This window comes from Mercenaria mercenaria, chromosome 13 (assembly GCF_021730395.1).
Source record: "Mercenaria mercenaria strain notata chromosome 13, MADL_Memer_1, whole genome shotgun sequence".
Classification (NCBI taxonomy): domain Eukaryota; kingdom Metazoa; phylum Mollusca; class Bivalvia; order Venerida; family Veneridae; genus Mercenaria; species Mercenaria mercenaria.
Window position 1 is genome coordinate 28,555,960 of NC_069373.1, and position 23,622 is coordinate 28,579,581.

The 23,622-nt window shown below is 34.7% G+C and overlaps 1 protein-coding gene across 3 annotated transcripts in view; it reads right to left on the reverse strand.

Moving 5' to 3' along the window:
* Nucleotides 1-23,622, reverse strand: part of LOC123529149 (centrosomal protein of 41 kDa-like) — an 83,636-nt gene that overhangs the window by 39,112 nt on the left and 20,902 nt on the right. Inside the window, exon 1 of one of the 3 annotated variants that reach the window (XM_045309369.2) lies at nucleotides 10,982-11,747. The exons of the other annotated variants lie outside the window; for them this stretch is intronic. Coding sequence (XP_045165304.2) covers nucleotides 10,982-11,120 — 139 coding nt within the window. The 5' untranslated portion in view covers nucleotides 11,121-11,747. Of the gene's footprint in view, nucleotides 1-10,981; nucleotides 11,748-23,622 lie in introns of those variants that run through there. 3 annotated transcript variants of the gene reach the window in all.

Genomic DNA, 23,622 nt, shown 5'->3' on the forward strand with positions numbered 1-23,622 from the left:
TAAACTGAACAATTTTGAATTTGACACAAGTGAACAAAAGGTCCATTGGAATGGACTTCATTTGTTGAAATTTCATCAAATAATAAAGACCATAAGTTTAAAGGGTCTGTCCACAATGTCAGTTTGCTAAGCCGTTCTCCATGTACTTCAGATGTACCCAGTGCTTAACCAGTTGAGAAATGACACAGACAGACCGACCAACATCTGCAAAACAATATACCCCTTCTTCTTCGAAGGGGGGCATTAAAATCTAATGCTCTGCAATTTATTTCAAATTTTATAAGGAATACTCAAAATCATGATGTTTGCTTATACACATTTTTATACCCCCACAAACAAAGTTAGGTGGGGGATGGTATATAGTGAGTGAGTGAGTTGGGTTTTACGGCGAATTGACACAAAGTGGGAGGTATTATAGGAATAAACTTATCGGTCTGTCTGTTTTCATGGTTTCTGGGCAATAACTCATGAAAGGCTTGATCGATTTATTATATATAAATAAATCTTGGTACACAAGTTTTACCTCACGAAATACAGGTTTGACTTCGACTACAAACCACCTATTTTTTGACGCAGTTATGGTCCCTTTCCAACTTAAAATTTGCCATACTTCTGTGACAAGGCCGTATTGTGGGGGTATTATTTGTCACTCCTGTGACAGCTCTTGTGTCTCTTAAAAAACTGTCGCAGCAAAGGAATTTTATTTTATACTTTCCCGTGATCTTCTGGGAATTATTTTTAAGACTTGAGAGAAAAATAGCTTAGGTGAGGTACATTGTATATTAATTCTTTTTTTTAATTAAGTAAACTGGAAGCTAAACTATTATTAAACTATTGTAGTTGAGCTTTGTTCTTTGCTGATTCAAATAATGTTACTTCACAGGTTTTGTAATGCTTAGCAGTGAATAACAAAATGAGACAGAACTCTGTGCTTAGTATGCATCTTTTGTCATTTAAGTTTACACCCTTGAATTTCCTGCTAGCTAGCTGTTATTAGAATTTGTTGGAAAATTCCCCACTTTGGTGTATTTGATAGCTCTTATTCTTGCTTTTACAGTGTTATTCAAAGCCATACTGGATAAGATTGTGTATTATCATCATGGTCAACAAAATATTTTATTTTTATTTTCATGTATATATATTCTATCACAATATTGAAATACCATTTGTATACAAATGTTGTATCACAACAAACATGCGAGATACCTACTTTTAGTTTGATTGTCTGTTCATAATGTGTGAAGCAAACGTATAAATTCTACATAAAATAGTAGAATGGAAATAGATTAATTTAGCATACTACTGAAGAAAAGATATTTGGTTTTGACCCCTTCAAAATCATTACATTTTTTTTTAACTAAAACAGTATGAAAGTAATTGAAGGTTCAAAACTAGGGTGAAATTGTCAGACAAAAAAGTTCAGATACAATAGTTTCGCGCTGAGATTTATGGTTCTCATTGTTGGATTTTCAGGGCAAAACTATTGTAAGTGACTTGCCTTGAAATTTGTTTTTACTCATTAAAAGCATTCTGGTTTTTAACTTCAGACACTGAGATGGATAACAATATCACATTTTGTATTTGTTAGAAAAAAAGTCAGTTACCATAGTTTCACGCTAAATTTTGTAGGCATTCATATTGGATTTTCAGCGTGAAAGTATTGTAAGTGACATTATTCCAAATTTATCAAAAATTAACAATATTATCATGGTTTCAGCTCTCAATAGCTAAATGAATAACATTTTTACACAGTATACTTAAATCTTATCTAATATTATGAATTTTTTAAAAAAAGAAACAGTTTTTTCCTTCTCCTGAACAATTTCAAGAATGTAAGTTACAATAGTTTCGCGCTGAGCCCTCGATATATATCTGACTATTAGTATTAAGTTATTAAAAATTGTACATTACGGCAATATTATATGACAAGTGGCCATTTGAAGAAACATATTGGACGAGCTGAAAATGTTAAATATTCTTTGTTTATTTTTCTCGGTAAAATAGAAAAACAATCCTGCGGACACAATTCATTCTTTTAAACATATATAAAACATGGTGTTAAGCATTTACTGATGTTGATATTCATGCAGATATTGGTCAAAGACTTTTTACTTAGCATGGAGATTCAAATCAAATTTGTTGTATTGTCCAGTAGGGAATATAATGTATCCAGTACAGAAATGTCAACAGTCACATTGTACTGATGCGAATTTCTGATTAAAGCTGTACCTGTTTTACTCTGTAATTTAGAAACCGAAAACAAAAACAATCCAGAAATTATCAGGTCCCTGTGACATTGACCTTTGAGCCTTTGACTAAAAAATCTGTTGCAATCTTCCTCTAGACTGTTACTTCGTCATTTTGTGGAGTTTAAGTCATGTTATACTTATGATTTATTCAGGAAACCATTTTCAGTCTCAGGACCACTGTCACTTTGATCCCAAAAACAATACGGAGCATCCTCAAGCATTACTTAGTCTTTAAAGCTTGAAAGCTATAAGCTTCAAACTTTTTGACTTGGCATGCATAAACAGAAAAAGTTGACAGTCGCACAAACAATGCCATTCATTAATACATGAAAGTAGTGAAGACTGATTCTTAAACTGACGTGTGTAACTAAATAACACAAAATCAGAGTATGTATGTCATAGCGCCACAGCAGCACATTGGAACAGAAAACAACAAAAAAACAGGCAAATATTTGGCAGATTGTGACTAGGATGTAGATAATAATTCTTCATATCTCGTTACAATCAAAATAATATATCTCTAATAGGAATTTTTTCTTGACTGAATTTGTTTTTGTGTTTTCCAACAGTGTTTCAGATATGTAACGGTAGGCAATTAACTTAACCAGTGTTCCCGTATTTTGTACAAACCTGTCCTTCGCAAGTAACTGCAAACTTCCCAAAATACATCAGAGGCAAAGGACAAATGATTTCATATACAATGTCTTTAATTAAATCTTCACTGAGAACATACACTTTATCTGGGGATCTTACTCACGCCCCCATGATCCATAGATCTGCACTCTCCCTATTTGAGCTAGGCGGGCAGGCTTGTGTAAACTCACTGTCACTCAGATGCTATGAATAAATTTTTAAGAGCGTGCAAATCACTGTTTGTAACGTATTATTTCTTTAATTATCCACAAATGAATGGCTTTAACAAACATTCCCTCTATAATACAATAATATTAGTACTCACATTTCCTACACCAGAGATGATCTGATACTTTAATCCTTTGACTTTGCCAAAAATTTGGCATAAAATAAATCTGCCACTTTTCCCTTACCAGCGATTCAAATTTGTCTTTACTATGACTGCTCATGTTTATATATGTAAGACTTAAATCCAATAGAAAGCCTATCTTTGTGAATGTGAGATGCAATTCTGAATGATGAGCAGACTGGGAAATTAAAGGTGCAGGTGACGGGGTTCAGAAATATTCTCCTTATTGCAATACTATCGATACTGTGGAAGACTTTAGTGATAAATTTCAATGTAAGAAATATGCTATGGAATTCAGATTTTGAACAAAACTGGGAGAGAACAATGATGCTACAGCCCAAGTTTGATGAACTTCTATCAAGCGGTTCATGAGAAGACAATTAAAGGTATTTTGTTCTTTATCTCTTGCGACACCTAAAAGGGTCTAATAACTTAATTTGAGAAAAAATCTTATAATGATGCTACAGACCAAATTTGATGAAGATTCAAGTTGTTCAATTCTAAGAATTTGTTTTTAGCTCTTGCGGTCCCTAAAAGGAGCCAAACCTCACAATGATGCTACAGTAAGTCTGATGTCACGCGAAGTCATTTAAAGGTTTTTCTTTTTTAGCTCTGGCAGCCCCTTAAAGGGGTCAAACACATTTACAGACTACTGACCAGTTCTGATGCAAAAGGACTGCGTGAATTGTTCTCTCAAGGACAACATTTTTAAGACGTCAGTGTTTTTAAGTGCAAAAATGCAGTTTAGAAATAACTGAAATGAATAAGTCTGTATGAAAAAATATTATGATCAGCATAAATGTAGAAAGCTTGCTGTTTTCGTATTTGGTAAAAAATATTGTACATGAATATAATTGATTACTTTGCAAAGTAACTGTAATTTAGTAAAATACATTTCCAAAATTGATGTAATTGTAATTTACCGTATAACCCCGTATTAACGCCCCCCTCTAATTAACGCCCCCCACGTTTTTTGGGGAAAATAAAAAAATCTTACCTTCAAAAATTGGTCCTAGATCCAACACAATAATATCCAGATAATAACAATTCCATAACAATACAAATGAATCTCAAAAAAAACACACTTTATTAACACAAACTTTTAAACAAGTTAACAGGCATCGCACAAATAAATCTACTGTGTGCAAGTATTGATCGAATTTAACTCGGATCACTTCACTCAGCACGCGACTTTACACAGATTCTTAGCACGATGACGTATCGGGTTATGTCAGTGCATGAATTGGGATGAAAAGTGGGGGGTGTTTATTAGTGATGCGGCGACAATCGAATATTCGTCGGCGTTGCATTCATGAGCGTGATCGCTGACTTCACTTTTCCCTGACTGATTAATTACTTGGCACCCTAAACGGATAATTTAGTTGTTTCTGACATTTTTCTTTCTGGTATTTACGGTTCTTTGAGGCAATTATGCCAAGAGAAACTACTCTACGTACAAATGGCGGCCTCCAAAGTGTCGAAAGAAATCGATGTCATCTGTGATAACCCAGATTTTGGAAGATATATGGCTTTTACAAAATTAAGCAGGGAAAACCATCAACCTAAACTCTTGATATTAGTATTGCAGTATGCATAGCATGACGTAAGGCTTACGCAAGCATATTAGCAAATGTATTTTCAATTTTTGATTTTGTGGGATTGAAATCATTCCAGTCGTTCAGTAAGAATTAATTGATCGTTAGTACTTTTTTGCTCCAAATTTTAATTCAATAACACAATATCATTGGATAAGTCCCTGGTAAAATTAAGACGAGTACCTGATTTGAAGTTTACTATCTTCACGGATATTTTACTTCTATGCTGTTAACTTACTCGTATTTATGATGGGATACAATAGGAATAGGATATTTGATGTCTGTAAGGTTCTTTTCTTAAGTAATGACATAAAACATACATTGTGAGGTGAACTTATAGATATGCAACTAGAGTAACTGATTATTCGATTATATCCGAATAATCGAATCGGTTGGCTTGTCCGATTATGTCGATTAATCGGTTGGCAAATCTAGCCGATTTGCCCATCACTAGTGTTTATACGAGTTACTGACATTGTTTGGATCAAATTTTTCGTAAAATGCATCGCCCCCGGGGGTGATTAAACGGGGTTATACGGTAACTGAACAATTCGCAATGTAGCTGTAATTGCATTTTAAAGTAATGGCCCCAAAGTCGGGTTTAAAATATACATGAAGAATTTGCCACTTTTGAAGTTTTCTGTTACCAAAGATATATGGTGATTTCATTCCTCTCTGCATCAAGGACAGAATGATGCCACTTTCATTCTGTTTCTCTGAACCAGTGATTTTGCTTGTTGTTAAGACTTCTAGAACCATGAAGAACAGAACTTTGCTGCTGTATCTTTCACAATGGATTTTGTTTGCACATAAAACCTAAGATCTTGATAAGCTGGCAAGAATATATTCGTTTTCATTAAGAACAGATGCAATATAATGAAGCCTCAACAGCAATTTGGTTGTCATGATATTCTTGTAATTTGCTTTCTTTCTTCATGTTTCACAGATATACCTAAAATACTTTGGGCTATAAAGTATCATAATTCATGATTGTGCAATCTAAGTACTTGAAAGTAATGAGATAACCTTTGCAACTTATGCAAATATCATAAACACGTTAATGACAAAAAGGTTGCAAAATATATAACTTAGAAAGTGCATTTCTTTCCATTTAAAGATTTACTGTACGTAACAATATCAAACATTGACACAAGCATTACAAATGGAAAGTTTAAACAAATGTTAGCTTCTGCGTAGGTTTAACTTCAAAAGGCTTCCCTCAAATTTTTGTGCCACTGATAAACATTTATATAACTCCTGTAATCATTGTATACAAACCGTCATATCCTGGTCATTATTTGCAGCTTGAAAACATCTAATGTTGTAATAAGTACATTTAAATGGAGGGTTAAGCTTTAACAGCCACCATTTAAAAACCTGTCTGAAAGTGATTTAGATATTTCATTTGAAGACAGGTAGACCCTAGCTACAAAAATATTTGTTTAACAGGTGGCATTATTTATTCTGTTTGTTTGATCTGGTCTTAATGAAAGTATTACCTATAAATATACATTAATTTATAAACAGCAAACAAAATGTAACATTCTGTGCATATTTCAATTCTAATTTCAGTTATTTTTAATTCTGAACCATTGCTGGCAATAAGCAGGCATGGAAAAATGATTTACATATTATAGAACTACCATATTTGCCTTGTATGTTTACCTATTTAAATATTCAAATGAAATTAGCTTACAAGATTACTTACAACCAGTCTAAACTAAATATTTGTTTTACCATTAAAATGTAAAGCATTAACCCTCATTATATAAGTAGAAAAGGCAACAGAGCAGCAATACCAATACCATCAGTTTTTGTCCTACTTCGTTTTTGTCCTACTTCGTTTTTGTCCTACTTCAAAAAGACTTTATTAATCTGTTTAAGACTTGACTTCTCCTGTTGGACTTCTGTCCTTGTTTTTTTAATATTCAGTATCCATTTTACTTTCCTACATTAAGTAAATATTAGGCTTATAATCATTAAGACAAATTTAATTTCAATAACCAGAACAAAAAGCTTGATACCGCAAAAAAGTAGAAAGATCTGAACGAATTTAGAATTTCTAAGTGGCGATACAGAAATTTATCGATCATAAAGAACAGGCTTATAATATGCTAAAAGAATTGATTCTTTATCTGGCTTAATACAGATTAAAAACCTTTTTAAGCTGAACAAATATTGCTACATTTCACTTTCATTACACAGGTTTAAAATTTACAAAAGGAAAATGGCAAATGTGGCAATTGGTTCTCAGGCACATGTACAAGAAGATTACATAATTGTTCTAGAACAAGTTGTCAGAACTGTATGATCCATATTTTCTAAAATTATAGCAGAGCTTTCAGTGCAGTAAAGCGCAATACTTGCAAAAAAGAAAAACACAAAAAAATACAAAAAAGATTAATTATTGAGAAGTTCATATATCATGGAAATGTATGAATTGGTAGTGTTTTGTGTTTTCCCTTCACTTACTATGTAACCATAATCATCTAGATGTTTGCACTAACACTGAAGAACAATATCCATGCTTGTTGGATGTTACAAACAGAATAGCAGAGCTGGTTCAGTAACATCACAATTACTTGTTACTTACAATAAAAACAAGCCAGTAAGCACAACCCCAGCATTAGAAAAGGAATAACTAGAACTGTCACAGGAGTGACTCATACTTCCACCATACGGTCTTGTCACAGAAGAATGGCAACCATAAGTAATCTTAAAAATACTTAGAATAATATAAAAATGTCAAAAAAGCTTAATACTTAAAAAGAAGTTTACTTGTCTATGGAGTACTTCATCTATAAGTAATACTAGTATAATTATGTGCCCTGGATGAGAGAATGAGGTAAATATAAAAAATTTCTAATAGAGATACACTAAAAGTGAATACAAAAAAATGTCTTACCGACCCATGTTACCACAGAAAAATGTATTTATTTTTTACATAGGACTGATAATAACAAAGTTAGAAAAATACCAAAAATACTGAAAATCTAAAAATAGGATTTCTAAAAATAGACTAATTCCTGGAATTTAAGGGGAAGAAACTCAGTACAAAAGTTTAAAAAGGTTACTTCCCTTTGGCTCTAAGCCAATCAGAATGAGATATAGTGAAAATACATCAAAATTAACCTTAAATTCTAAGTAAAAGGGGACATAATTCAAGAAAAATTGGTGTCAGAGTTATGCACCTTGTGTCACATGATGTGGGTGATGAGGTGGAACACGGGACGGGACGGGACAGGACGTGATGCGACAAAACTGACTCCTATATACCCCACTCCAAACATGTTTGGTGGGGGTATAACAAGAGCTGTCCGTAAGACAGCCAAGCTCGACTATTCAAAATATTGTCCCAGAAGCAGGAAAATATTACCCAAAAAGGTTAAATATTTAAAGAGTTTTAAGTTCAAAAGGGGGCATAATTTGACCAAAATGCATATCAGTTATGGGACTTGCTGCTATCAACTAGTTTTATAACCCCGAAGGCACATGTGAAGTTTTAATTCAATATCTGCATTAGTTTTGGAGATAGAAACTCGCATGTAAAACTTTAACCAGAATTTTCAAAGTCCAAAAGGGGGCATAATTTGCCCAAAATACATGCCAGAGTTATGGGACTTGACCCAGTGAGGTTGGTAATTGATCTAGAAAAAGAAAAAAAAAGTTTCAAATCTATATGCCTTTTAGTATTGCTATATGTACTTGCACGCAAAACTTTAATCAGAATTTGCTAAGTCCAAAAGGAGGCATAATTTGGCCAAAATGAAGGTCAGAGTTTTGGCATTGCTGCTATCAACTAGTTTTATAACCACAAAGACACATGTGAAGTTTCAAATCAATATCTGCATTAGTTTTGGAGATAGTAACTTGCATGTAAAACTTTAACCAAAATTTTCTAAGTCTAAAAGGGGGCATAATTTTCCCAAAATACATGTCAGAGTTATGGGACTTGACCCAGTGAGGTTGGTAATTGATCTAGAAAAAGAAAAAATAAGTTTAAAATCTATATGCCTTTTAGAAATAGCTGTATGTACTTGCACGCAAAACTTTAACCAGAATTTGCTAAGTCCAAAAGGGGGCATAATTTGGCCAAAATGAAGGTCAGAGTTATGGGACTTGCTGCTATCAACTAGTTTTATAACCCCGAAGACACATGTGAAGTTTCAAATCAATGTCTGCATTAGTTTTGGAGATAGTAACTTGCATGTAAAACTTTAACCAAAATTTTCTAAGTCCAAAATGGGGCATAATTTGCTCAAAATACATGTCAGAGTTATGGGACTTGACCCAGAGAAGTTGGTAATTGACCTAGAAAAAGATAAAATAAGTTTCAAAGCTATATGCCTTTAATTGATGGCTGTATGTACTTGCATGCAAAAACTTAACCAAGGTGTGACGCCGACGCCGACGCCAGGGTTAGTAGAATAGCTAGACTATTCTTCGAATAGTCGAGCTAAAAACCAGACATACTGCATGGAAAATTTCTGCAAGAGTAATGCTCTATGTGTCATATCTTTTGACTTGTGACTTGGAACAACTATTTCAGTTTAAATCAAATCTATTAAGTAATAACTGAGATTCAGCTCAAGTGCCTCATCACTTTGAACCTGAAATTCTAACTAAACAAGGGGGTATAATTCGTAACTTATTGGAGCCATCCATTATGGACCATTTTATTATATGATGTGGATGATGATGTGGAAAAAAAAATACATTTTAAGTCTAAATCAAATTCATTTATTTACAACAGAGAAATGGCACCAAAATCAAACTGAAATTCTAAGCAAAAAGGGGTCACAATTCATCAAATATTTACAACACAGTTACTGACCTTGTGTTATATGATGGGGACAATCAGATATGGAATAAGTATTTTAAGTCTGAATCAAATTCATTAAATAATAACAAAGGTATAGTGATCAAAATTAACCTGAAAATCTAACTATAAAAAGGGGCGAAATTCATAAAATATTGGTACATGACTTACAATCTTTGTGTCATATGATGTATCTGATGATTGGGAACACCTCTTTTAAGTTTGAATCAAATCCCTTCAGTAATAACAGAGAAATGCCTCAAAATTAACCTAAAACTAGAGCTGCTTTTGAGAAAGCCCATGTCTCCAACAACTGCCTTATCAGACTTTCAGTGCTTTGATTATCACAAACAAGTTTCAAGGGCCATAATTCCGACGTGCCTGGGCCAATTTGGCTAGTTATCAAACTTGGCCGAGGACTTATTGGCAAACACATTTTGTTCAAGTCTGGTGAAGTTCGACTTAAAAGTGTGGACAAAATTTGTGACAGACAAACACACACACAGAGACAGGAGTAGATCATTGTATCTCCCATACCACTGTATGGTAGAAGACATAATTCTAAGTAAAAATCGTGCATAATTCATGAAAAATTTATTGCCAGAGTTATGGACCATGTGTCATATGAAAATAAGTTTGAATCAAATCCATTCACTAATAACTGTGATAGAGTGAAAGTGCATCAGAACTTTAAACTGAAATTCCAAGTAAAAAAGGGGGAATAATTCAAGAAAAATTGGTGTTAGAGTTATGGCTCTTGTGCCACATAATGTGGGTGATGATGAGGAATATCTATTTTAAGTGTCAAACAAATCCATCAAGGAATTACAGAGATATTAAAAGAGAAAGTGCATCAAAACTTTAACCAAGGTGGATGCAGGACGGACGCCAATGCCTACACTGACACTGGGTTGAGTAGGATAGCTCTCTATATACTTCGTAGTCAAACTAAAAATTGAATTCTTCATGTTAGGAAGCCATCCAGCTGGCTTACGGAAGGTCGGTGGTTCTATCCAGGTGCCCGCTCGTGATGAAATAATGCACGGAGGGGCACCTGGGGTCTTCCTCCACCATTAAAGCGGGAAAGTCGCCATATGACCTATCATGTGTCGGTGCGACGTTAAATCCAACCAAAAAAAAAAATAATAAAAAATTTTTTACTAAGGCAGTTTATATATAACAGAGATTAGCTAAGCTTACACTGTACCAGTACTAATTAAATGTTTCATTTAGTGCTTACTTCCCACCCAGACTGTCTAAAAGTAATCACATATATATTACAATAAATACATTGTTGCAGCTTATTCCATTGAACAATGACAAGGAAAAGCCTTACCCCTAGCAACAGGTTTATCAGCATCCTTCAGTATATCAAACAAGTTATGTCTGTCTTCCTTGAATAACTTAATCCTAGGAGACGGTTTAGGTTTTTTAAAGTTGCTATCACTATGCGTAGGATTTCCTTTCTTTGGCATGTCTCACAGAATGTCTGCCAATTTAGCCTCAATCAAATCACAGATTGTATACTCAATGCATTAAACAGTTAATTACAGCAGCAAGTGTAATGCAGCAGCTTCAAATTTCCATATTTTGGACAAGAACACACCGAAATCCAAGTGTTTATCAATTATTCTTTTAATTTATTTGGTTTCTCCTGTTACAAAAATAGTTAATTATCTTTTCAATATATTGTAACTCTATCTTCTACACGCCTTCTCCATTCAAACTCCTGTCAAATCTTTAACATATTCAATATGAGACAATCTCCTATTTTCTATTACCCCTATCAACAAGACATCTAATAAATTACCACTTTCAATATAACAGTAAACACATAAATCGCACAATAAAATGCAGTAATCAGTTGATTGAATCTCTGTTTTTTTCGATAAAGTATGTAAATAAATAAAATCCAATGCAGGTAATTGTTTTTAAGGAAGCACACCCTGTGCCTGGTTCCACTTACACCTTCAAACAATCATTCCAAGTAAATAGCTATGAAATTGTATCAACACTTTTATCGAACAGTGCTGTTTATTCTTCAAATTTAAACTGGTTTCTCATTCAATTAAACCGACTGTCTCCAATTGCTGTATCTATGGCAGTGTATGTAAGCCATGTGTAAAGTACTAGAACATGGAACGGTTACTTCAAGGTTTAGTCGACATAAGGTGGGCATTTGTAAGTTACTATTACAGATGTATAACACTGCAATTTTGTTATTCTGATTTTAATCACATCATTATTTAATAAACACAATTGATTTTTGGTTAGTAATATTGTATTGATCGAAAATATGAAACTTAAATGTAATTCATTTTAGATATAACTCTAATAGGAAAGATTTAACTTTAACAATTTATCCTAAATATATTCTAAAATTAATTTTCTAACGAAGTTTGTCAATTTTACAGAAATCACAGGATCAAATATTTTACACAATTTTATCTGGATTATCTACTTAAGTCTGGCATTAAGCTTACATTAAATGGTTCATATTTTAAGAAGGTCATAGGTCATTCTGTATACTGATCGACAGGTACAATTGTTGTCAGCGGCAAGCATTTAACAGGTCTAAGTGATCAATACTGTAAACTAGAGACATTAGATTAATATTAGCTCAAAGTAAGTCTTACAGAAAAAGGTTGCTTAACTATTGATTATAAGAGGGCATGTCAGAATTTATATTGTTAAAATGAGTTTCACTTTAATTTATTCAACTAGTATAATGTACATGTATACTGAGCGCAAATGGTTGAGTCAACACTGGCACCAGACCAAAAAGAACAAGAGCTGTTAGTTAGACAGTGTGCTCCACTATTTGGCGATTTGATAGTAAAATGAATTTATGTCTAAATATGAGACCTCTACTTTAAAAAGAAGATACACCAAGATATCACAGGACACTACTTTTCAGAGGCGTTAAAGGTCAAGTATTGAAGGGGTGATGATGATGGTAAAGATATACTTTGAGTTTCAAGTCATTATCTTATATAATACCAAAGTTATGTCCAGAAAACAAAGTTCTGTCAAAACATTTAAGTATGAAAGGGGCATAATTTGGTCAAAAATACAAATCAGAGTTATGGGCATTGTTACCACGTATGCAGATGATGATGATAAAGATACATTTTAAGTTTCAAGTCATTATCTTATATTGTACTAAAGTTATATCGAGAAAGCAGATTGCCAAAAAACTTTAAGTATGAAAGGGGCATAATTCTGTCAAAAATACAATTAGAGTTATGGGAATTGTAACCACACATGCACATGATGATTATCAAGAAATGTTTTTTATTTCAAGTCATTATCTTTTAAAGTACCAAAGATATGTCTATAAACGAAGTTTTCGAAAAATTAATATGAAAATAATTCCAAGTATAACACCTCGGTGACCTTGACCTTCGATATAATAGGCCCAGCCCCTGCAAATACTTTGTTTGTATGCTGGACAATGTTTATGTGAAGTTACAGTAAGATATAAGCAATAGTAATAAAGATATGACAGAAAAACAAAGGTTGCCGAAAAACTTTAACCTTAAAAATAACTTAAGTATAACACCTTGGTGACCTTGACCTTAGGTATAATGGGCCATGCCCCTGCACATGCTTTATTTGTATGCTGGACAAGGTTTATTCGAACTTAAAGTAAGATACAGTAATCGAACGATAATTTGATATTTGTAAACAAACGCAGACGATCTTATTATGTACCAGTTTAGGTAAATCACGCATAGACGATATGGATTAGTATCTCAAACTGAGACTCGTTGAACGAAGTACTGTATTAGCGCAATAGTTTAGGCCGCTAGGTATGACATCCGAGGTCCGATACTCGGTTGAAGTATACTTTTTACCTTTTTTCAGCATAGATACAATACCGGGTTTTCAACTGGCTTTAAAAATAATACGGTAATGCAGCATACATGGGTACTTTGTGAAAGTCCAATTTTTACCGATTGAATGTAAGTACATTACCCCCACATTATACACTAACATACCATTCCATAGCTCGAAATGGCGAACATTGAAAAAAGCTTCTGATAAGCGATTTCATTATTCTGAAACTCTGAAACGGACACAACTGACAATTCTGCAACAGATACAGCGGACAAGCCGGAAATGAAATGAAGTTTACTGATTAAAATTCCATAGATATTAAAACAAGTTAAAACAAAATAGAAAAAAAGAGAAAAAAAAGAAATAAACGTAATAAGATAAAAAGTAAAAAAGAGACAACAAACTGAGAACCAAACTGAAATAAAACAAACATAAAGCAGTGCTACATAAAACTTTTCTTTAGAAAATAAACCTCTTGCGAGTTTCGAACTCGTGCTATATTTCGAACTGCATTTGAAAACCGACAGCTTAGCCACCTGGGTTATTTCGCCAATCAAGTAAATGTTGATTTCCATTTAACAAGTATCATACAAATTCCTATCTAATTTACCATGACATCTGACCAACCTAACTTATCTGTCTTAGACTCGCCTAACATTTTCGCGCCATTTTTATTATCGTTCGCCGGCTGTATAAGCAGTAATTACAAAGATATGACAGAAAAACAAAGGTTGCCGAAAAACTTTAACCTTAAAACTAACCTAAGTATAACAGCTTGGTGACATAGACCTTGGGTATAATGGGCCCAGCCCCTGCACATACTTTGTATGCTCGACAATGTGAAATTACAGTAAGATACAAGCAACAGTAACAAAGATATGATAGAAAAACCTAGGTTGCCGAAAAACTTTAACCAAGAAAGGTCATGCCGACACCGATGCCGGGGCGAGTAGATTTATTATTATTATAGCCCCATTATTCTCCAAATAGTGGAGCTAAAAATCCATTGTACATGTTATATCCTACCCAAAGGTGTACTATAAGAACTAAACACGGTCATGAATGGGAATATATACCAATCCATTTCAACTGCACATTTCTCACCTAAACCACCAAGTTCTATAAATAGATACTATTAAACAAGCAGTAATCTATCTTCCATCATGCACCAATATTTCATTCAGTCATGCACTATGAATAGCTGTTGACATTATTCATGCCCACTCATCATCACCTTTTGCATAACAAGTGTTCTGAAATTCCGCCATGAACTTGAACACTATTACTGTAACAGTAAGTTCACAGCCAAGCACGACCTTGACCCTCAAGCTTGCATTGCATTGTCTTTTAATAATGGTGGTTATATTTAAGCCATTCTTATTCTAAATTCTGAACCTACACACTGACCCACCTACAATGGTAAAAGAAGAGCACTGGCTGTGGGCGCCATCGCTCTACTGCTAGTGCTGGACAATAAGTAAGGAAAGGGTTAAGAGTTCAGATTTTCCAAGTACGAAAAGGGCCATAATTCTGACAAAATGCAGGTTAGAGTTATGGTTCCTGGCCTACTAAGTCAGCTTATGATGATAAACAAGTGTGCAAAGTTTCAAAACTCTAGCTCTTATAGCTTTTGAGCACAGGTGGACCTAAACAAAAATTTTAACCAACACTGACAATCCAGTGAGGATAATACCTCGTAGATTTAAAAAAAAAAAAAAAAAATCAGACGAGCTAAAAAAGACAGAAAATTATCTACATCAAAATTATCAGATTCATTATTTTTTACCTGCTTTAAATATTTGTAGCCAAGAGCTTCAGTGAAGGGGTATGAAACAACAGATTTACCTTTAAATGATACCAACTTCATTATTTACCAATCCACCTTTGCAAGCACCTTTCCTCACTTTTAGCAAGGCTGAGTATATTACACATCTCCATATACTTTGTTTTCAAATTCTTTGAAACGTCAGAATCAGTCGGGTTATTTGCAGACTTCAAAGGCAACTGCTTTTCAATTAAGTAAAAAGTTTTGATTATGGCCAAAAGATGACAAAACTTACATAAAGAAAGAAGCAACTGTTCTGAATAATGCGCAGCTGATCATTGCTGTTTTAGCTAAAATGGACACCAATTTTATTTTTTACACTATCGAAAAGGATTGTGCCACAATATACAAATGTAAATTGATTTACTGCATAAGAAATGTGAAATGGCTCCCTGTTTAATGATAGGAAATGTATGAAAATAGATGTGATTGAGTTTTACCATTTTAAATTGCTGGTGTCATTACAGCTAATTCACTGCAAACTCGCACATTTTCTGGCTGTTTGCATGACCCTACTTGTAACCTTTACTTTAAATATATAAGAAGTTTCAAATCCTTTCATCTAAATGCTTGGTTTAGAACGTAAATATTCTGAGGCAATCAAAAGCAAACACAACAACAACTTGGATAATGAGTGTCAGGATATGAGTTATATGACCTAGGTGTGCGCCTACGCCTTTAGTTTCTTGAACAATGTAATGGATCCAATCGCTAAGGTGACAATGTCTTAGACTAGCTGACAAACGATGTAGAATGTTCTTTGTTCAACATATAGCTGGTGAGACCATATATCTCATATATAAATTTTTCTCTTGCTACCTTGCCCAAATGATTTGTATACCAATGATTTGTAATGATTTCAGTAATGAGCTAGATAATTTCTGGGATCAGGCAAATCACTGAATGTTTCAAACTAACAATCTTCATCTAATAATAATCAGCTCAAACTCCTAGGCTATAGGCTGGAGACACTAGACTTGACTGGTCTTTTTGTTGAAGTTCCCGTCAGACAATGTCTTTGAATCAACAACATACGAGTCCTATAGCATAGATGCTCAGCCTATGTCCTCTTAATTAAAGCTGCAACTCAATATGTTTGCCCTGACTCCTGACCTGGATGCTATATACTATTACATAACTATCATATAAGTAAAACTCTGATGTCTTGGCTGTACTTCGACTATAACGCTGAACCTTGTCTATATGCTGGAACTCTCCTACTGTCTCGATCAGTAGATTACCGCCTATATTAAAATTTTGCTATCAACTATAGCATTCAATTACTGTTAAGGTAAAACTCCTATGCGCTGGCACTATAGCTCAAAACTTAGTTACAGTTCTGCAACTCTTCTTTAGTCTATGAAGGCAAAATATCTTCATTTTAATAATTTATTCGCCCTGACAGCGTAGTTGCAATAACTTTCTCATCAAGGTACTGGAAACCTCGATGTGTCTACATCAATCACTGGATACAGAATCACTTCTCTGTCATCCATCTACCTATCTATACCTTATCAGAAGTGAGCTTTGATTGGTGCTATTTATAGAACTTGTTTCTGATTGCTCCAAATTAGCATTAGTATTTTACAATGGGTACTTGCTTTAACAAACGTTGGTTCTCTTTAACTATTGTATATAATATAATGTGTGATGCTGGGATCCAGATCCAGATAACACTGTAATTAACCCAAAATCGTCCATAAATGACCCAAATCTTATTATGTACAGCAATTCAATAATTATAGTGATGATACACTGAAACAAGAGCAACGCCTTGCGGGTGCTGACGCTCATCTGATTTTTTTTTGTATAATAGAAATATTGTCCTACCCATGATTTTCTAAGTCTAAAAAGGGCCAATACTCTTGCAAAAAGCAGGATAGAGTTATGTTTCTTGATGTACAGTGTCCACTTATGATGGTGAAAAACTGTTGCAAGTTTTAAAGCAATAGCTTTGATAGTTTATGAGAAAAGTTGACTTAAACATAATATTCAACCAAGAAAATGATTTTTCTAAGTCCAAAAGGGGCAATAATTATTGCAAAAAGCATGATGGAGTTATGTTGCTTGCTGTACAGGGTCAGCTTATGATGGTGAACAAGTGTTGCAAGTTTCAAAGCAATAGCTTTGATAGTTTAAGAGAACAAGAGGGCCATGATGGCCCTATATCGCTCACCTGTTATCATTGCACTTAAGGACAAGTCTTCAAGGTCAAAAGATCATAATAGAAATCAATCAAAAGAATTATGAGAAAATATAGTTGAAATTTTCTTTAAGTAACTTTAAAAACAAGATTTGAAAACTTTTTGTAGAGGTCCACTAGGCAATGCTACATGTCAAATATCTAAGCTCTTCTGGTTTATTTTTAGAAAATTTTGAAGATTTTTCTATGTACAATCAAGTAACCCCATGGGGCAGGGTCAATTTGACCCCAGGGGTCATGATTTGAATAAACTTTGTAAAAGTCTAATAGGCAATGCTACATGTCAAATATCTAAGATCTAGGCCTTCTGGTTTATTTTTAGAATTTTTTTTTAAGATTTTCCTATGTAAAATCAAGTGACCCCTAGGGCGGAGTCAATTTTGACCCCGGGGGACAAGGTTTGAACAAATTTTGTAGAGGTCCACTAGGCAATGCTACATGTCAAATATCTAGTCTCTACGCCTTCTAGTTTATTTTTAGAAAATTTTTGAAGATTTTCCTATGTAAAATCAAGTGACCTCTGGGGCGGGGTCAATTTTGACCCAGGGGGTCATGATATGAACAAATTTTGTAGAGGTCCACTAGGTAATGCTACATGTGAAATATCTAAGCTCTAGGCCTTCTGGTTTGTTTTTAGAAAACTTTTGAAGATTTTCCGTTGTAAAGTCAAGTGACCCCTAGGGCGGGGTCAATTTTGACCCCGGGTCATAATTTGAACAACTTTAGTAGAGGTCAACTAGGCAATGCTACATGTCAAATATCTAAGCTCTAGGGCTTCTGGTTTTTGAGAAGAAGATTTTTTAAATATTTTTCTTATGTAAAATCAAGTGACCCCTGGGGCGGGGTCAATTTTGACCCCGGGGGCCATGATTTGAACAAATTTTGTAGAGGTCCACTAGGCAATGCTACATGTGAAATATCTAAGCTTTAGGCCTTCTGGTTTATTTTTAGAAATTTTTTGAAGATTTTCCTATGTAAAATCAAGTGCCCCCTGGGGCAGAGTCAATTTTGACCCCGGGGTCATGATTTGAACAATTTTAGTAGAGGTCCACTAGGCAATGCTACATGTCAAATATCTAAGCTCTAAGGCTTCTGGTTTTTGAGAAGAAGATTTTTTAAGATTTTCTTATGTAAAATCAAGTGACCCCTGGGGCGGGGTCAATTTTGACCCCGGGGTCATGATTTGAACAAACTTGGTAGAGGTCCACTAGGCAATGCTTCACACCAAATATCTAAGCTCTAGGTCTTCTGGTTTTTGAGAAGAAGATTTTTAAAGTTTTTCCTTTCGGTTGCCATGGCAACCAGTGTTCTGCATAGAATTCAATTCTTTGAACAATTTTGAAAGGGGGCCATCCAAGGAACATCCTGTGAAGTTTCATCAAAATTGGCCTGTTGGTTTAGGAGGAGATGTTGTTTAAAGGAAAGTGTGGACGGACGACGGACGGACGGACGGACGGACGGACGGACGCCGGACGGTGAGCGATCACAATACCTCACCCTGAGCACTTTGTGCTCAGGTGAGCTAAAAAGTTGACCTAAACATAAAACTTAACCAAGAAATCTGATATTTTCTAAGTCCAAAAGGGGCCATAAATCTTGCAAAAAGCAGGATGGAGTTATGTTTCTTGCTGTACAGGGTCACCTTATGATGGTGAACAAGTGTTGCAAGTTTTAAAGGAATAGCTTTGATAGTTTAGGATAAAAGTTGACCTAAACATAAAACTTAACCAAGAAAACTGATTTTCTAAGTCCAAAAGGGGCAATAATTCTTGCAAAAAGCAAGATGGAGTTATGTTTCTTGATGTACAGGGTCTGCTTATGATGGTGAACAAGTATTCCAAGTTTCAAAGCAAAAGCTTGGATAGTTTAGGAGAAAAGTTGACCTAAACATAAAACTTAACCAAGAAATCTGATATTTTCTAAGTACAAAAGGGGCCATAAATCTTGCAAAAAGCAAGATGGAGTTATGTTTCTTGCTATACAGGGTCAGCTTATGATGGTGAACAAGTATCCCAAGTTTCAAAGCAATAGCTTTGATAGTTTAGGAGAAAAGCTGACCTAAACATAAAACTTAACCAGGCAACGCCGACGCCGACAACCACTCAAGTGATGACAATAACTTATCATTATTTTTCAAAAAATCAGATGAGCTAAAAAGGGGTAAAGTACTATCTGTGTTTATTTGTTATATCAGTAATATATTAAATATTCAAATTATTCTGACAATGAGGTCCTTAGATACTAACCTGACCTTGATCTTTTGATTTCCTTCTTTATAGGTGTCTATGTAAAGAATCATCCAGCAGGTAATTCGTCAATCTAGTTGAACCATTTGGACAAACATGAAACATGTCCATAAAAGGATACTTCTGGCCAAGAGAAGAGTACATCCCCCAGCAGTCCATGAGGCAAGGTCTATTAGGAGAGGGCTTTTTAAGTTTTTTTTTTTTTTTAGACCTGGCAGACATTAAGTACAGTCAAGTATATTCACTGAGAAATTTATCCAAGGAACTGCTACACTGTAAGTTCAATGAAGTCATAACCTTTAACCTTTAGCCTGCTAGCAGCAAGTGATTCTGCCTTTGCAATCAGTGCAGACCAAGATGAGCCTACACATCCGTGCAGTCTCATCTCTGTCTGCACTGTTTGCTATTCAGTAAGTAAATTTTCAGTTGACACCCCCCAGGACAACAGACAATGAATGACGGACAAGCAAGGATGAATGCCTGACCATCCACCTACACTAACAGCATATCATGACCAGAAAGTTAAGTAAAAAAAAGTATCAAATTTTCCAAGAATGATAGAGAATCAAAAGGATTTCAATCAAATGTGTAATTTTAAATTTTTGTACATCAAGTACATTGTTCCACTAGGAGCATCATTCAGGGGATGGACAACAGAGGCACCTCAAAAAACATTATCCTTAATGTCCAGCTAAAGCAACATTATTTCAAGGGAAACAACCTTATATAACCTACAATGAGCTTTACAAGACATAACCTCCCTTGTATCAATATACAACTGTAGCAGCTGCCTTCACAAGATAAGACAAAGATTGAGATAGATGAATTATATCTCTCTGTTTAAATCATAAAAAAAAAAGAATCATTTTGCCTTGCTGAAGAATGTGACCTGCAGCTTCAAAGCTCAAAGTTTTCTTTTATAATATAAACTCAAACAAAACTAAATAATATACAAACTAGCATGGTGTTTTTTATACTTTCTGTTGTGTATCTATTATGCTATTCACATTATATTGACAATGTAATAATTATAGACAACTACCTTATCATTTGTATATATGATATACTGATAACGTGACACATAAGCACAGATCAGGGCTCCGGAAATTTGCAGGTTTGGGACCAATTTTTGACTTTTCAGACCGATTCGTGGTGAAAAAACGAAAAAAATTGGTCCCGTAAAAATGGAGATAAGTATAAATTTCAGTCTGAAATCTCAATACACGATCACCTGCCAAGCAGGAAATTGTTGGTCTCACCCTCGGATAATCAATAAACGTGTCTGCAAACATTACATGTCTGGCAGATGGTTTATTTCAAAAGGCTATAGGTTTGATCACGGGTAAAAAACAAATGGTAACTGCATTTAATGAGACATAACACGGGAAACAGATATAAACATTTTTATTACTAGAGATGCTTTTGAGAAAAGCGCATGTCTCCCACAACTGCCCCTATGAAAAATGTTAGTTTCTCTAGATGTTTTAGACGAGTGGATCCAATAAGATGGTCTGGATGAGTGGATCCAATCAGTAATTCAAGGGCCATAAATCAAATCTGTTCAAGTTTGGTGAAGATCGGATGAGAAATGTTCGACTTACCGAGCGGACAAGAGTAAACAGACGGATTTTTTCGGTAATTCAAGGGCCGTAACTCTAAAATGCCTGGACCAATTTGGCTAGTTATCAAACTTGGCCGAGGTCTCATGGTCAAACGCATTTTGTTCAAGTTTGGTGAAGATCGGATGAGAAATGTAAGATTAAGAGTGCGGACATGAGTAAAAAGGCCAATTTTTCGATCATTCAAGGGCTGTAACTCCAAAATGCCTGGACTGATTTGGCTAGTTATCAAACTTGGCTGAGGTCTCATGGTCAAACACATTTTGTTTAAGTTTGGTGAAGATTGGACGAGAAATATTCGAATTAGAGTGCGGACAAGAGTAAACAAGAGTAAAAAGACCGATATTTGGTAATTCAAGGGCCATAACTCCAAGACTCCTGGACCGATTTGGCTAGTTATCGAAGTTGGCCGAGGTCTTATGGTCAAACACATTTTGTTCAAGTTTGGTGAAAATCGGATGAGAAATGTTCGACAAGCTTTGTGACAGACACACAGACACAGACACACACAGACTGGAGTAAATCAATATGTCTCCCACACCACTGTGTGGTGGGAGACATAATTACTTGATTTGTAAAAATTACATGATTCATTTGTTGGGGCTCCAGTTGAAACAAGTGCAGAAAATCGTCTTTGCAACCCACTGTACACTGTACAAAAAAAAAGAAGAAAAAACAACAAGAGGGCCAAGATGGCCCTAGGTCACTCACCTAAGAAATACATCATAACTGTGTAAAACATGTTTGACCTAGTGATTTCATGGAAACAAATATTCTGACCAATTTTCATCAAGATTGGACCAAAAAATTGGTCTCTTGCGATTAAACAAGCATTTTCTTATATACGACCTAGTGACCTAGTTTTTTATCCTAGATGACCCATTATCAAGGCAATCATTCTGACCAAAATTCATGAAGATCAATTGAAAAATACAGCCTCTATCACATACACAAGTTTTTTCTTTAATTTGACCAAGTGACCTAGTTTTTGACCTCAGATGACCTATATTCAAACTCGACCTAGATTTCATCAAGGCAATCATCCTGACCAAATTTCATAAAAATCAATTGAAAAATACAGTCTCTATCACAAACACAAGATTTTTCTTTAATTTGACCTAGTGACCTAGTTTTTGACCTTAGATAACCCATATTCAAATTCCACCTAGATTTCATCAAGGCAATCACTCTGACCGAATTTCATGAAGATCAACTGAAAAATACAGCCTCTACTGCATACAAAATGTTTTTCTTCGATTTGACCTAGTGACCTAGTTTTTGACCCCAGATGACCCATTTTCAAACTCAACCTAGATTTCATCAAGGTAATTATTCTGACCAATATTCATGAAGATCTATTGAAAAATACAGCCTCTATTGCATACACAAGGTTTTTCTTTAATTTGACCTAGTGACCTAGTTTTTGACCCAAGATGACCCATTTTCAAACTTGGCCTAAATTTCATCAAGGTAATCATTCTGACCAAATTTCATGAAGATCAACTGAAAAATTCCGCCTCTATCGCATACACAAGGTTTTTCCTTGATTTGACCTAGTGACCTAGTTTTTGATCCCATTTTCAAACTCGGCCTAGATTTCATCAAGGTAATCATTCTGACCAAAATTCATGAAGATCAACTGAAAAATACAGCCTCTATTGCATACACAAGGTTTTTCCTTGATTTGACCTAGTGACCTAGTTTTTGATCCCAGATGACCCATTTTCAAACATGTCCTAGATTTTATCAAGGTAATTATTCTGACCAATATTCATGAAGATCAATTGAAAAATACAGCCCCTATCACATACACAAGGTTTTTCCTTGATTTGACCTAGTGACCTAGTTTTTAAACCTTGATGACCCATTTTCGAACTCGGCCTAAATTTCATCAAGGTAATAATTCTGACCAAATTTCATGAAGATCAATTGAAAAATAAAGCCCTATCACATAACACAAGGTTTTTCCTTGATTTGACCTAGTGACCTAGTTTTTGACCCCAGATGACCCATTTTCAAAATCGGCCTAGATTTCATCAAGGTTATCATTCTGACCAAGTTTCATGAAGATCAGTTGAAAAATACCTCTATCCCATACACAAGCTAAATGTTGACGGACGACAGATGATAGACAGACAGACAGACGCCGGACATCGAGCGATCAGAAAAACTCACCTGAGCATTGCTCAGGTGAGCTAAAAACAGAAGAAAAAATGGACTAGCAAACACAAATGATAAAGAAAA